Here is a 17058-nt window from a genome sequence, read left to right as displayed (position 1 = left end):
TGTGCTTGTTAATGGATTATATGGACAGTATAAAAGATCCACTAGTGCATATTATAAATTAACCTTTTATCATCATTTTCATCATAGGTCAATTCTCAGAGTAAAACATGCAAAAGTTGTGCCTCTTCCTAAGGAAGGTGATGCAGAAAACAGAAAATTATACTACACATATAAATATGTACACACACTCCTGGAAATGGAAAAAAGAACACATTGACACCGGTGTGTCAGACCCACCATACTTGCTCCGGACACTGCGAGAGGGCTGTACAAGCAATGATCACACGCACGGCACAGCGGACACACCAGGAACTGCGGTGTTGGCCGTCGAATGGCGCTAGCTGCGCAGCATTTGTGCACCGCCGCCGTCAGTGTCAGCCAGTTTGCCGTGGCATACGGAGCTCCATCGCAGTCTTTAACACTGGTAGCATGCCGCGACAGCGTGGACGTGAACCGTATGTGCAGTTGACGGACTTTGAGCGAGGGCGTATAGTGGGCATGCGGGAGGCCGGGTGGACGTACCGCCGAATTGCTCAACACGTGGGGCGTGAGGTCTCCACAGTACATCGATGTTGTCGCCAGTGGTCGGCGGAAGGTGCACGTGCCCGTCGACCTGGGACCGGACCGCAGCGACGCACGGATGCACGCCAAGACCGTAGGATCCTACGCAGTGCCGTAGGGGACCGCACCGCCACTTCCCAGCAAATTAGGGACACTGTTGCTCCTGGGGTATCGGCGAGGACCATTCGCAACCGTCTCCATGAAGCTGGGCTACGGTCCCGCACACCGTTAGGCCGTCTTCCGCTCACGCCCCAACATCGTGCAGCCCGCCTCCAGTGGTGTCGCGACAGGCGTGAATGGAGGGACGAATGGAGACGTGTCGTCTTCAGCGATGAGAGTCGCTTCTGCCTTGGTGCCAATGATGGTCGTATGCATGTTTGGCGCCGTGCAGGTGAGCGCCACAATCAGGACTGCATATGACCGAGGCATACAGGGCCAACACCCGGCATCATGGTGTGGGGAGCGATCTCCTCCACTGGCCGTACACCACTGGTGATCGTCGAGGGGACACTGAATAGTGCACGGTACATCCAAACCGTCATCGAACCCATCGTTCTACCATTCCTAGACCGGCAAGGGAACTTGCTGTTCCAACAGGACAATGCACGTCCGCATGTATCCCATGCCACCCAACGTGCTCTAGAAGGTGTAAGTCAACTACCCTGGCCAGCAAGATCTCCGGATCTGTCCTCCATTGAGCATGTTTGGGACTGGATGAAGCGTCGTCTCACGCGGTCTGCACGTCCAGCACGAACGCTGGTCCAACTGAGGCGCCAGGTGGAAATGGCATGGCAAGCCGTTCCACAGGACTACATCCAGCATCTCTACGATCGTCTCCATGGGAGAATAGCAGCCTGCATTGCTGCGAAAGGTGGATATACACTGTACTAGTGCCGACATTGTGCATGCTCTGTTGCCTGTGTCTATGTGCCTGTGGTTCTGTCAGTGTGATCATGTGATGTATCTGACCCCAGGAATGTGTCAATAAAGTTTCCCCTTCCTGGGACAATGAATTCACGGTGTTCTTATTTCAATTTCCAGGAGTGTATATGTGCCTTAAGAGTGAAATATCTTCTGTGTGAAGCAATCACTCATCTGAACCCTTGTGGGACTCAGCTGAATAGCTGCAAGCAAACAGGGAATAATGGATGGAGGACACTACATCTGTAGTATGCAGCATATGGGAATTTAGTCTGGATGGGAGGTGTGCTTTGGCCAAGATGATAAAGGCAACCACTCTAGAGAAGCAGAGCATCTAGGTTTTAGTCCCAGTCCTGCACAAATTTTCACTTATTGCCATTACATTCCATGCAATGTTCATATGCAGCTGAGATTTGAAAATTTATCTTTCAGAAAATTATAGACCCATATTATTACTTCCATCCTTTTCAAAGTAGCAGAAACTAATAGAATGTATATCAATCACAAAATTTCTAGGAATGTCTAATGATGCACAGCTTAAGTGGGCCAAGCATATTACATAACATCATTGAGGGTAAAGAAAGAACACTGTCACTATCTCAATATCCAAATGATAATAAATTTAGTCAACTAATTAATATCATGTACACATTGTACTTAATAAAATCTGAAATAAAAATACTGGAAAATCAATTTCCAACAGTTCTGGGTAATGATTTTTGTATGTATCAGCTCACATCCAAGAACAATACACTTTTTATATTTTCATTTGATAATTAGTTGTGATATAGTGGTCAGAACATCTAATCAATTTTCAAGTTGCAAAAAAAGGGTGATACAAATCACAACAAAAACTAGCAGGGAGATCACTGCACTCGTGTGTTTAAAAGTCTGAGATGTCTTAACGTTCTATGTGAAAATAATCTACAAACATTAACCAGTATCCAACAAAAAATTCAATACAATATGGGACCAGATATAACTAACAGCTTCATCTCAGCAGAAAAAATATAGTTAACACACAAAATAGTCTTCTGCATAATAAAATAAATTTGTATAAGGTTTCCACACACAAAAAAATGAACACCTTGTCTTTAGCAAAACTGAAAAAACCTATTTATGAAATCAGAGTTAAATTGTTGAAAATTACTTGAACTGACATGCAAATTATTTAGACAAATGCTTGAGTCACAAAATTAACTTTAATGGCCATGATCTACTGTAAAAACAATAGTGAAATTAACTATATAAATATTTAACATTACTCAAGACCCATTGTAAAAAACAGTAGTAACATAAACTGTGTGATATTTATCATTATTTAAGAAATATTTTATGTATGTAATTATGAATTTTTAAACTATTTAAAAATATGCATATTTAAAAAAAACGCCTAGCTATGGAATAACAGTTATATTACTTTTGAGAATGACCATAAATAACATGTTACCTGTCTAGGTAAATGTTCATCTTGGAAAAATTACCTGTTGTGATAGAGATCCACCACACAAAAGAATAGTGGCATAAACTAACATGTTACATAATTATGTAAATATTGTAGGTATATATTTTTATGTATTTAGCTGTGTGTACAAATTTTGCTAAAGTGTATTTAAGGCGCGCGCGCGCGCGCACACACACACACGCACACACACACACACACACACACACACACACACACACACACACACACACACACACACACACACTGATAACATGTACACAATTTATATTGTCCATGGATGAATATAAATATATAAAAAATAAAAGAATCTGACAGTCCATACATTTACTTTTTTACAACTGGATCCACAGCCAGGATAAACATATAGAAAGAAGTAATTTTTTCTGCTTAGGCTTATTAGAAATAAGATAGTTTCTACTCTGAAAACCACTGTGAAGTGCGTGGTAGAGGGTATGTCCTACTGTACCAGTTATTAGGATTTTTTCCAGTTCCATTGATGTGTAGTGTCTGGGAAGAATAACTGTTTAAATACCTCTGTCTGTGCTGTAATTAATCTAATCTTGTCTTCACAGTTACTATGGGAGCAATGTGTAGGGGGTTGTAATATATTCCTAGAGTCATCATTTAAAGACAGTTCTTGAAACTTTGTAACTAGGCTGTCTCGAGATGGTTTACATCCATCTCAAAGAGTCTTACAGTTCAGTTTCTTCAGCATCTCTGTGACACTGTCCCTTGGATAAAAAAAACTGTGACCATTTGTGCCACCTTTCTTTGTATACATTCAATATCTCCTCTTAGACTTAGGCAAATGCTTGCGTCACAAAATTAACTTCAATGACCATGAACCACTGTAAAAAACAATAGTGGTATGGGCCCGACATTATAGAGCAGTATTCTAGGATTGGGCATGTGAGTGATTTGTAAGCAGCCTCCTTTGCAGACTGATCACATTTCCCTTGCATTCTGTCAATTAACCAAGTGTACCATCTGATTTGCCCACCTTCTTTGCACACGATTGAGCCTATGCGCTCATCCCAATTTATATCCCCAGGTGTTACACCCAGCTACTTGCATGAGTTACCGGACTCTAACTGTGATTCATTGATGTTGTAGGATTCATTTTGTGAAGCACCTTCTTCTTCTGTGGCTCTAAAACTCAAAATGAGCCCTTGCCTCTTCAGTTATCTACTTCCATTTATCCTGGTCCTGTGCTAGCATTTTCCAGTTCCTGTAGTCCATCTTCTGAAGGCCTTCTATGGCTCTATCCTCCCATCTAGTTTTCGTTCAACCACATCCTCTCTGTTCACCTGGATTTCCTTATAAAACCTTTTTTGGTATTTCTGTAGCATTCATTCATGCAACATGTCCAGCCCACTTCAGCCTGGATGACTTCACAATTCTTCTAACAGTCTGAGCTTTGTATATGGCATACCACTGATTATTGTATCTCCTCTTTCATTTTCCCTTTCACAAATTGTGCTGATGATTCTCCTGAGTATCCTTCTCTCAAATGCATCCAGTGATTCAGCATCCTTTGCTGTCAGACCCAGGTTTCAGAGGCATATTTACGCACTGGCCTGACCAGTGGTTTATAGATGGTTAGTTTAGTGGTTCTAGTCAGGAGCCTAGAAGATAGAAGCTTTGTTAAGGTGAAATAAACTTTATTGACTGGAATTAGTCTCTGCTTTATTTCATATGAAGTATCATTTAGGCTGGTTACACTCAAACCCAAGTACTTGAAATAGTCAAATCTTTCAAAGGTACAACTACTCATCTCTATTTCAGCTTGCATGTTCTCCCTGTGCACTTTCCCAGCAGCTAGGTATTTTGTTTTCTGCTCATTGATATTTAGTCTTACATTCCTGCCGACATGTTCAAGTATGGTGAATCTCTCTTCCATTGCCATCAGAGTTCTTGCTACTTTGCCGATGTCGTCCATATAGGCCAGTATCTGTCCAGATTTATGAAACATCATTCCCTCATTCAAGATATTTGCTTCTCTTATCACCTTCTCCAAAGTACTGGACAACATTCCTCCAGTTTTTATGCTATCTTGCATTCCTTTCATCATCATTCTTATTATCCTTGTTGTTTTGTTTTTGGAATACTCAATTCACCTTGAGCTTGATATAGTTGCCCTCTATCTACATAATCGTACGCTGCCTTAAAATCAATAAACAGATGATGTGTTCTGATCCAAAGTTCCTTTGTTTTTTCCAGAATTTGTTTTATGGTAAATATCTAGTTGCTAGTTGAATTACTGGGTATAAATAAACATTGGTACGACCACATTTCCCTCTGCGTTATTGGAAGGAGTCAGTTGTATAGTATGTTAGAGAGGATTATGTATCCCAGGTTAAGCAGTGCGATCCCTCTATAGTTACTGCATTCCACCTGGTCTAATTTCTTATATATACGACCTATAATTCCCTCTTCCCATGTTTGAGCCATTTCCTCTTCTTCCCATATTAGATTAGCCAGTTTCATGATTTTCATTTCCAATTCAGAGCCTCCTTGCTGGAAAAGTTTTGCTGGAATGCTGTTCTTTAATTTCTTCATTGCAGTTCTCCCCTCTTCTAAATTAAATGGTTTCACACTAATATCTGGATCCTCTTCCTCATATATTTCTGTTAGGTTCCTTGGTAAACTGGTCTTGGATTAAGGAGGATTAAGGAGTTTATCAAAGTACCAATGCCACCTTGCACTTATCTCCTCCTCTTCACTTATAATTTCACCATTCTCAACTTTTATCAAACTTGTTCTGCCCCTGAAAGTTTTCTGTGCCTTGTTCACTTCTCTACAAAATTTCCTTGTCTTGTTTGCACTTTTCACAATCTCCATTTCGCCAATATTTGCCTTCATCCAATCTCTCTTTTTCCTTTGATGGGTCCTTTTCTCAAGTCTCCATTTCTATTTATATTCTTTTATTATCTTCCTGGTACAATGTTGTTTGTAATGTCATTCTGCATGCTTCATTTTTTTTGTTTGTTACTGTTCCCAAGTATCTCGCATGCTGCTGGCTGCACTGTTTTTTTTATCTTTTTCCATTGATAATGTTACATTTGCCAGCGTTTTCAAGGGACTTTATTATTCTCTCCTGGTATCATTCCCTTGCTTCCGCTGCTTCAAGAATTGTGACATTATATTTCTGTGTCCTGCACCATTTTCCTTTTACTACATTAGATATTCTTGCCCTCACCCACGCCAAAATTAGGAAGTGATCCATGTCTGTATTTGGACTTCTTAAACTCCTTACATCCAGTTAAAATGATTTGTGCCTTGCATCAATTAGTACATGGTTGATTTGATTTATTGCATTTCCATCTGGTGCTATCCATGTTCCTTTACGTATTTCCTTGTGAGGGAACAGCATGGAGCCTTCCACCATGCTTCTAGATGTTGCCCCATTGTCATTTCTTACAGTGTATTTACTACAGATACCGATTGTCGGTCTATAGATCTGTTCTCTTTCCACCTGGGCACTTAGGTCTCCATAATTAATGCCCGTGCATCAATTGGAGAATCCAAGGATGAGAAGAAAGAAGCTTTCTATGAATCTCTGGAAAGAGCATATAATAAATGCCCAGGGCATGATATATATAAAAAATTCTTTGTGAAGCACGCAATTTTACATTTCTGAACATTTAAAGCAGGTTGCTAATCTTTGCACCTCTTTGAAATCTTATGAAAATCTGACTGTATATTTATGCAGCTTCTTTTAGATAGTAGTTCATTATAGATCCATTTCATTTCAATTCATTTCCAAAGTTGGCTGGTTCTGACCACTTAGTCACTTTAACATTGCATAAAAACAGATTGTAACATTGCAAACTAAATTTTTGCCTAGAAAATTTTACTAATTACATTCATGTGTAAAATACAGTATGGAGTTCTTTGTCCTGAAAAACAGTTAATGCTTTAAAATACTGTTTTAGCAAATATAATCCAAGAAACTTAGAAGCAACAAGCTTTCATAAATAAATTCACCCACGTTTATAAGTTATCTGAATATTTTAATTATAAATGATTGATTGATTTTATGCTAGAAAGAATACCTCACAATTTTTCACATAACTATCAACATTATTCTTACATCCATTGATATTCTACATACAATAAGTTAATTAGCAGATAAAACAGTAATTAGAATTTTTAATGAAATGCAGTTGTGAAAAAAGAAAATTCTATTTGGAATCACTTTGAATATTGTTATGTACAAAAGAGTCTGAGCTATTGAATCTTATGCTGTGGTGTGCCCTCTGTAAAGTGCTGACAGCTGACCGTCTGCAAGTCACATGGGAAGGGAACTTTGTATTTGTACATGTGTTATATTGTTAAATATTTTAAGGATATTAATTTAGCTTAAAGATACGCTTTCTATGAGATGGTCATATGTGAATGATAGTTCAAAGCTCTTAGTTCTGAGCTTATTAAGTATTATAGAAGACACTGAATTTTGAAAACGTTTTTTTTGTGTCTGAAACACAGTTACTCAAAATTATATTCTTCATGCATGTGCAAGATGAAAAGTCTCCCAAAAATGGAGAACAGGAAGCAATGTCACTGAACATGTTTATTAACAAAAAATTTGTAAGGACTTTGAACAAACACTGATCTGATGTATGAAATGAAAAAGAAAACAAAAATCTTCTGAAAATTCAACAAAAGGTTAACTTCTTCTTGAAGTGTCTTATGTCCAAAGAACAAAATTTATCTGTTCATAGCAGGAAACTCTTACAATACTTGGTGGTGTGGGGGGAAGGCAAAATCACTACCCTGGTATGTAATATGTCCTGTCTTGGTTCTGAGTTAAAGACCGTGTCCAGCACAGGATATGAAAATTGGTCTGAGTTCAATAGTCACCAATAAAAACTCCTTGAAATCCAAAAGTATTGTGTTGTGCAGGACCTGTCCCCAGAAGGCCAACGTCGAAAGTGGATGGCAATAGTGGTGAGTGGCAGACAGGGCGGTGACAACAGTGATGACTTTGGAGATGGACATCAGTCCTCACCAGGTGGATAAACTGCCAGCTGCAGCCAGAGTGTGGTCTTAAATCCTGGCAATGCAGGTGACTACAGCTTTGTTATTGGCTGTTTCCCTAGTTGGTGGATGCATAACATACTCCAACTTGTGCACACTGCTGGATTGTGCATGTACCGATTGCTGGCTTGATGTCGCCAATAGTATCATCCTCTGACGGCCTGCTGGCTCATTTCCTGTTGTTGTCCAAAGATTGGCTGCTGATAATGTGGAGTCAGGGGAGTTTAAATGCTATGGATCATTTTACTACTTTAAAAAATCTCTCCCATGATAGGTTATTATTGTAACACACTAGAGTGCCAAATCTCAAAAGAGATTTGATGCTGTAATCTGCAAGTTTGACACAAATGTTAATTTGATAAATGATTTCACTGGTTATTGTTTTACCATCACCTTCCTTTAGTACAAAATTTGTACAATGATAGGAACATACCTCTGTTTGTTGTAATGCAAGATGCTGGTCTCTTGAAATTAGCTTTCTGCTTCTTCCATTCTTCAAAAGCCTTTTTACATTTTCCCTTGTGCAGAATCATTTCCAGTTGCTGTCTCTTTTCTTGTTCTGCTTTCTCGTGTTGTGATACTGTTGTATAAAACACTCTTAATTACTGTAACATTTTGTATGTCTGCTAATTTCTATCAAATTCTTGTATTCTAACTTACAACGAAAAGTTTGATAGCAAGTCAAAAATTACTTATTTCTTTCAATTTATCTACACAGGAAGCAGGGTTTAAAAAGTATATTATTTCTTTCCCCTGTTGCACAGTCTGTAACTTTTTCAATGACATGATCCAATGAAGATTAGGGTTTAAAGTCTCATCGACGATGAGGTCATTAGATAGTGAGCATAGAGAAAGAGATCAAACATGCCCTTTGAAAGGATCTACCCCACCATTCAGTTGATTTGTTGTGAAAAAAATAAAACATCTACAGCTGTCCTTATGATCTTATTTATTGTGTAGCTACTGATTTTGGCACTCACATGTGTCATATTCTGGCCTTAGTTGATGCTGAAGAGGTTACCACAAACCATATATACTCTGTGTTAGTGGCCAACATAACTGGTTTACGCAGACTATTTGTAACCATGATGTCAGCACACCAACCACAACCATCAACTGCCAACTGACTCAGCTAGTCTGCGTAAACCAGTTATGTTGGCTGCTGATGCAGCATACACAGGATGAAGTGAAATTCGAGTACTCGGGCTTCACAGCGTGACTCCTCACATGCCAGCGATAAAGAAAATGTATCTCACAAAATTTTGTACAGCAAGCACATCCGGCAGAAAAATGACATTAAAGAGTGGCAATGTGGCAACAATGTAATGGCATGTACGGTAACTACCTTTGTCAGCACATATCATTCGTGCTGTACAGTTGATGCAGTGGATAGAGTTTTGGGTTAGCATACAGGAAGTCAATGGTTCGATCCTGGGTTGAGGCATATGTTTTTTATCTGGTAAATGTAGTCCAGGTGGTGTGGTATCTGGCATCTTAATTGTCAACAGTGATTGCAGCAGGTCCTCTAGAAAACATTTGCACTTACATACTACACTCATAGAAATGGAAGATTGGTCAGCTTTGAAAGAAGCCCTTTCCACATCATGGGTGTGAATTTATTCGTACCACTTCATCTGCTAGATGTGAAACCTGTTTTCTTTGTACCCTCCTCCAATGATCCCGTAGATTAGTACCAACTATTATTCTTGCTTGTTCAGGTCCATTATATTTTGTTAGGGTCTTGCATTGCCAATAGGACTAGCAACATGCCTTTGCAAATAATGTCCAACTATTTGTATGTGTTATCACCAGGGTCCCACTAATTACATCTTTCAACACTGAGTCTGTTAACCGCATTCTGTATAGTACGTATCTCAATGCATTATTATTATTATTATTATTATTATTATTATTATTGTTAATCAAGCAGTGGGATTGTGGAAACATCATGTCTCTTACCATTAGGTAAACAGTGTAATTTGCAACTGAACATTTCACACTCAGTGGTGTTGGGATGAACCATGCAGAACAATATCTGTCAGAGGGGTAATGTGCATTAGGTGGAACAGCATGCAGGACTGATGGCGTGTTTATGCTGAGTGCACTGTCCACCAGGCAGCGACTGGTTACAAGTGGAGTAATGCACCCATGACAGACTCCGATGTACATGCATACACGTATTGAATTTTCTCATTGTAAGCCTCCAAACAAGTGTGGCAGACATATGGCATACACAAATAATGAATATGTGGATATGCTTCTGGTTCTCGGTGAATCTGGTAACCAGGCTGGTATTGCCACTGACGAATATGTTGCAAGATATCCTCGTCAACGCCATCCAGATAAAAATGTGTTTCATTGTCTGGAGCTGTGCCTTTGGGAGTCAGGTTCTCTCCTTCCCCCATCGCATGGCATAGGTCATCCATGGACTCGCCATACTCCAGCTAGTGAGGAAGCTATTCTGGAGGTCATACACCAAGAACCTCAGCAAAGTACACATAGCATAGCGAGGCAGCAGCGTGTCTCACAACACACAGTCGTTAACGTGCTGCACGAGCATGGGCTCACATCTATCATTACGCTTTCATGCAACACCTGCATCCTGCAGATCATCATCAGTGGATGCAATTCTGTGAATGGTTCCAACAACAACAGGAAGCCAACGATGAATTCGTGAACACTGTAATATGGTCAGATGAAGCAGCATTCACTCGTGAGGGTGTCTTCAATATGCATAACGCCCACCATTGGTGTGAGGTTAACCTGCATGTCACCCGCGACCGTGGATATCAAGTTTGCTTTTGTATTAGCATCTGGACTGAATATTGGACGACAGGTGTTTGGGCCCCTACATGTTGCCTGACCAGTTGACTGCATGAAGGTATCATGCATTCCTCTCAAACTGTCTGATGCACTGGAAGATGTTCCGCTACATGTTTGGCAGATATGGTTCCAACAAGATGGAACACTTCCACACTCTGGAATTAATGAGTGACAGTATTTGGAGAGAACATAGAGAAATGGCTCGGATGTTGAGGTCCAGTTGTATGGCCACCAAGTTCACCTGACCTAAATCCCCTGGATTTCTTCCTGTGGGGACACCTGAAGGAGCACATGTACTCTACTCCTCCGACGAATGTGAAAGAATTGGTAGCAGTTGTTATGGTGCTCTTGTTACTGTGGATGCAGCTTTGCTGTGAAGGGTCCAGAGCTGTATAATACAGCAGGTTGTGCAATGTTTGGATGTGCAGGGAGGTCACTTTGAGTATATGTTGCTCTGAGGACAATGTATTCTGTGTGAAGGTCATGAGGTCATTAATATGGACATTACTATTGTCACTGGTTGCTAATGTGTGACAGCTGAGCGCTCAAATTACATCTAGTATAAATGACAAGAAGATGTTGTGTTGTTGTACTGTGTATCACGTTTAGCTTCTCAAAATTGATATTGTTTTTGTAATTATTCTGTCCTATGTTGGGTCATTTGTTTCAACTGTCTATTCCTTATCTGTCTAATCACATATTTGTTACGTTCAGGATTACAAAATGTTGTAAATTTAGGATACATGTGACTTAAGAAACAGTGTATATTACAGTATGAAATGTCAGAATGAAGTTAGCAAATAAAAAAAAAAGTGCCCCAACCCAGGTTCGAACCCTTGACCTACATGCTAACGCAAAACTCTGTCCACTGCGCCAACTGTACAGGATGACTAGTATGTGCTGACAGAAGTAGTTACCATACATGTCATTACAGTGTTGCCAGATTGTAATTGTTTCATTTTCTTACAATAGTGAATAGCTGTGGTCCCCGAGACTTCCAGCCAAAAGGGTGGACATACAAAAACTTAGTTGATTTAGGAGGCAGCAGAAAATCTCAGTGGCCTTGGTCCAGAATATTGTGTATTCCTGTCAAGAATAAGGTGATTTTGTTGATCATGAATCCATTTCTGCCCCACTTCTCATGCTTTGTTGTCCACAGGAAATCACTGAATTTGATAGCCATCTATATAAAGATGACAGTTGGAAGGAGTGAGATCAAGGTAGGCCGATGCAGCACCACAAAGCTCTATAGTAATATATTTTAATGATGCAGCTGGTGCTGTGTGGCTGTGCATTTTCATAGCATGACAACATTTTCTTCAGCAGTAGGCCCTAATGTTGGATGTTAATTTCTGGCTTCAGAGTGTTGGACAGCATAAGTGAACATTATTAAGCTTAAAGTGAAAATTTTGGGATTTATTCCTTTGCTTCACTCCAAAATACTGTATTAATACATACTATTTTTGCCTTCTTAAATGTTTAAAAGGTCTTTGAATATCATTGAATGTTTATGAAACCATGTTAATAACACTGCTTGTGCAATTGAGTTGTTTATTATGAGATTCCCAGGACATTCGAATAACTTCTTATGTAAATTTCTTTTATAAAAAAGTGATCTAGGCATATTTTATGAATGGTGGCATTTTAAACAACTTAAACATGGTTAATCAGTAATTTGTGTAGATATTGGCATTTTTAAATGATAGTTCACCTAGGAAACTTGCTGCTGTAAAGATCTTACTTTTCCACATTTTCTACATTGACATCTAACATACATACTCCACAAGCCAACATGTGGTGCATGGTGGAGGGTACCTTGTACCAGTACTAGTCATTCCCTTTCCTGTTTCACTTGCAAATGGATTCAGGGAAAAACAACTGTATATGTGCCTCCATAGGAGCCCTAATTTCTCTTATTTTGTCTTTGTGGACATTACACAAAATGTATGTCCACAGCAGTAGAATCAATCTGCAATCAGCTGTAAATGCCTACACTCTACATTTTCTCAACAGTGTTTCACAAAATTAATGCCTACACTCTACATTTTCTCAACAGTGTTTCACAAAATTAATGTCATCTTCCCTCCAGGGACTTCCACTTGAAGCATCTCTGTAACACTCATTTTCCGATTGAGCCTACCAGTAAAAAAAAAAATCAACTGATATGACTCTGAATTGCTTCAAAGTGGTTCTTAATCTGACTTGATGGGGATCCCAAACAATGACCTCCTTTAAATATTAGCAACACTTACCTAAAATTTTCCCAATAAATCAAGGTCTGCCATTCACCTTCCCTACTACCGACCTTACCTGTTCAAACCATTTAATATTGCTTTACAACATTACACCTAAATACTTAATCATTGTGACTGAGTCAAGCGACACACGCCATGTACTATACTTGAACATCACAGGAGTGTTTTTCTTTACGCATCTGCATTAACTTATATTTAGAGCAAGATGCCATTCATCAAACCAATCTGTCCAAGTCATGCTGCAGCCTTGTCCAGTTACTCAATGATGAAAATTTCCTGTACACTACACTGCCATTAGCAAACAGTCATAAATTGCTACTCACCCCATCCATCAGATCATTTATGTACACAGAGAACAAAAGCTGTACTATCACTCTTAACTGGGGCACTCTGGATGATATCCTTGTCTGTGAAGAACACTCACTGTCCAAGACAGCATACTAGGTTTTTTTACTTAAGAAGAGTTTGGGGCACTAACTCACCTGGGAACCTATTCAACATGCTTGGACTTCCGTTAATGTTCAGCAATAAGGCACTGTGTCAAAAGCAAGACAACTGAGGGTAATGGAACAGATGAAAAAACTTTATTCAAATGACTGGAAGTAACAATGTACAGTTTATGAAACTGAACAATCACACAAACTCAGTTACAGGTAAAGCAAGCATTACATTTCAGTTGGTTGGTAGATACCTAGGAATTACAGTTTCTCCACAGAGAGACTCTTTACAAAACACTTGTACTGCTCATTCTGGAATACTGTCAGTTTGTATGAGATCCACATTAGATAGGAGAAACAGGGGACAGAGTAAATACCACCTGGTTGCCCAAGACTTCGCACATAGAGCCTCCTTCAGTTTGTGAGAATTGATATCTGCTTCTGGTGCCTTTGAGTCATTTTTACATGTTTTGAATGGCATAATATGAGTTTTTATAAGACTAAAGGTTAAGATGTTACCTGTGAACCATTTGTAAGCTTCTAGCTGTGTCAGTTAGAGGTGTGTTTATCAAAATAATTGTTCATCTACAAACATGACAAATTTTGAAGCATCCTCTAATGTCACAGACACATTGTTTATGTAGCCTAGAAACAGGAGTGGGTCAAATGCCAAATCTTGTGGGTAGCTGAAGTAGTCATTCATGAAGGAGTGACTCCAAAGGAATGTTTCAATAAGTTGAACAAATGGGCCATGGAAGGGCTTCTAAGGAACAGTCATTAACCATTCTTTTCAGCTCAGTCCTCTTCCCATCTCAGTCTTCTTCCTCCTTGAAGTTCTATCATTCTTTGTTCCTGTTGTGGTCTCATTCAGTCAGACTCATTCATTTCAGAGAGGTCACTTGTACCTCATTCCAGCTTCAGCATGCTTCATTCAGTTGTAATTCCTTCCATTTATTGTATTCACCAATTCGTGTTCAGTTTCAAACCATTCTCAGGACCTTGACTTCAAGCTTATCGTGTATGCTATTCTGTGCTGATGACCATTAAATTATAACTTTATTATAATTATTTTTTAAAATCAGCACAAGAAGTACAGATTCACTGAAATTGGTTTTTTGATGTGCTACTGCATGTTTTTCCTAAAAGTGAAGTATTCACAAATTCTACGTTAGCTTTCACCAATGAGATGAATAGCCATAACACTTTTATTCAAAGACAGTAATTACAAAGGAATCACTGTGATTCATGAAGGTGAGATGTGATTCTTAACAGAATGTGTGATAACCATACATGGCAATGCATGCCCTGCCATGTGCACCAATGTTGGCCACAGGGTAGGTAAGCAGTTATTGTGGTAGGGCGTTACATTCCTCCACTAGTGCTGTTGACAACTATTGCATGGTCATTGGTGCAACTGGATGTGCTGCAGTATGCCTGCCCAATGCATCTGACACATGCTCAATGGGGCTTAAGTCAGGTGAACAGGCAGGCTAGGCCAGTCCATTTGCTGAATGTCCTCTATCTCCAAGACAGTGCTTTTCGATGTGGTCACACGTTGTCATCCATAAAAATGAAGTTAGGGCTGAATTTGCCCCTGTAAAAATGCACATGAGGAAGAAGTACAGTGTCACAACAATGTTGACTGATGAGTGTGCAGTGTTCAAAGATTTAGAGGTCAGTAAACACATGCAACACTATGCCTCCCCACACCATAACAACCAAAATGATCATGTTCAGCAATGCAGGACACATCCTCATATGGCAGGAGATGAGGACATGTAGTGCACCCAGTAACATTGTCAAACATGATCGTTTTGGTGGTCCAGGTGATACCGAGTGGGGAGGCATAATGTTGCTTGGACGTACTAACCTCCAAACCTTTGAACCTAGTACACTCATCAATCAACTGACACTGTACTCCTTCTTCATACGCTTCTTTTCAAGAGTGCATTCAGCCCTAACTTTACTTTTAGGGATGACATTGTGTGACTGAATGGAGCAGCACTCTCTTGGAATGAGAGGATATTCAGCAAATGGACTGCCCATTTCTGAATTAAATTGCATCAACCATCTGTGGAATGCATTGGATAGACATAATGCAGCACATCCACATGTCCCAACAACAATCCGGCAGCTGCCAACTGCACTTGTGGAGGAATGGAATAGCCTACTACAAGAACTCATTACGAATCTTGTGACCAGCCTGGGTACACATTGCAGAGCACCCATTGCCATCTGTGGCGATCATAAACTCTATTCAGAACTATAATAACTATGTCTCACCATTTTTAATGTCCAGAGGACCATCGTGATTTTCCGTTATCTCTGTGTGTTACCTTCTGTGTTATACTGTAGGAGTAATTTCTATGTCTTGTCCAAGTTTCATCAAGTAATGTTACTTTGCAGTGTCTGACAAATCAGGTGGATTATTTCCGTCTATGTGTCCCTACACCAAAAATTATTATTAATATTATTATTTTGTGAAGTTTGTGACATCTTTAGTACTGTCATTTATACAGCACAAGCACAGTATCTAAAAATCTCAAATACTGACCCTGGGCTTGTACAACTTAACTTTATTATGAGTTACCTCCTGAATCCACTAGTATAATTAGTTTGGCTGAATCCTGTGCTGATTAAAATATATCAGTGATTTAAAATTTCATTATTGTTCGTACATGATTACTCAATTCTTGATGAGGTAGATAAAAAGGCTGTAGAAATAAGTAAAGTGTTCAGACAATCGGCAACAAAAATACGCTAGCAGCACCTACACTCATTTAATTTTGCAGAAGCTAACATTCTTAGATAAAACAATGTTACTGAAGTAGAACTGCATATTTAGGCATATTAACTGGCTAGTTCAAAAGAAATTATTACTGTATCTAAAAGTTCGTGTTCAAATGAACCTCAATTATTATTTAGAAATGTAAATCTTTAATTGTTATTTGTAAAAATATGGCAAACAACAATAGACAACTTCAGTTTTAATCATTTTAATCTTATAAAAGAGGCACGTTGGAAGCCATGTTCAGTCAATCTGCAGTCAGTTTTGAATGGAGCAATATCTATGACCATCATTATGATGGAATATATCACAGCCAGTTTAGTACAGATTAAAAGTTGTAAAATGTACCACATTTCATCTGGATTTTGCAGCTGGGAGTTTAGTCAATAAAAGTTAGTGACTGTTTAATGATTAGTTGGATTGTGAATGTGTAATTATTTCCATGGACTGTACTAATGGTTATCACTAATTGTGACAATGGAGCTATGTCATGAACCATGTTGTTTTAGAGACTGATATCTACTCTACAGATTTTATTCATTTTGGTATGGTTAGTGTAGTATCATAGTCTATTGATGCTGCCAGAGCTGGTTATAAGCAGTGGCCACCTGGGTACCAGTTTTCTAAATCAAGATTACTTCTAGTCAAGAGTACTTCTGTGCCACTATATGGTGTGTAACATCATAGATTAAGGGTCGACCTGTGACAGCAATCGCACAACTTGCGTACGGGCCACTAGACGCCGCCGCAAGCACTAAGAGTGCATAG

At 39.3% G+C, this 17058-nt stretch overlaps 1 protein-coding gene across 3 annotated transcripts in view; it reads right to left on the bottom strand.

The window, feature by feature from the left end:
* The window catches only part of LOC124790128 (golgin subfamily A member 6-like protein 22), an 88428-nt gene that overhangs the window by 11124 nt on the left and 60246 nt on the right, over nt 1-17058 (bottom strand). For all 3 annotated transcript variants that reach the window (XM_047257702.1, XM_047257701.1, XM_047257703.1), the window contains one exon: nt 8421-8567. In XM_047257702.1, the coding sequence (XP_047113658.1) occupies nt 8421-8567 (147 nt within the window). The remainder of the gene's footprint in view (nt 1-8420; nt 8568-17058) is intronic.

This window comes from Schistocerca piceifrons, chromosome 3 (genome assembly GCF_021461385.2).
Source record: "Schistocerca piceifrons isolate TAMUIC-IGC-003096 chromosome 3, iqSchPice1.1, whole genome shotgun sequence".
Classification (NCBI taxonomy): Eukaryota; Metazoa; Arthropoda; class Insecta; order Orthoptera; family Acrididae; genus Schistocerca; species Schistocerca piceifrons.
This window is presented reverse-complemented; position numbering and strand designations above follow the sequence as displayed.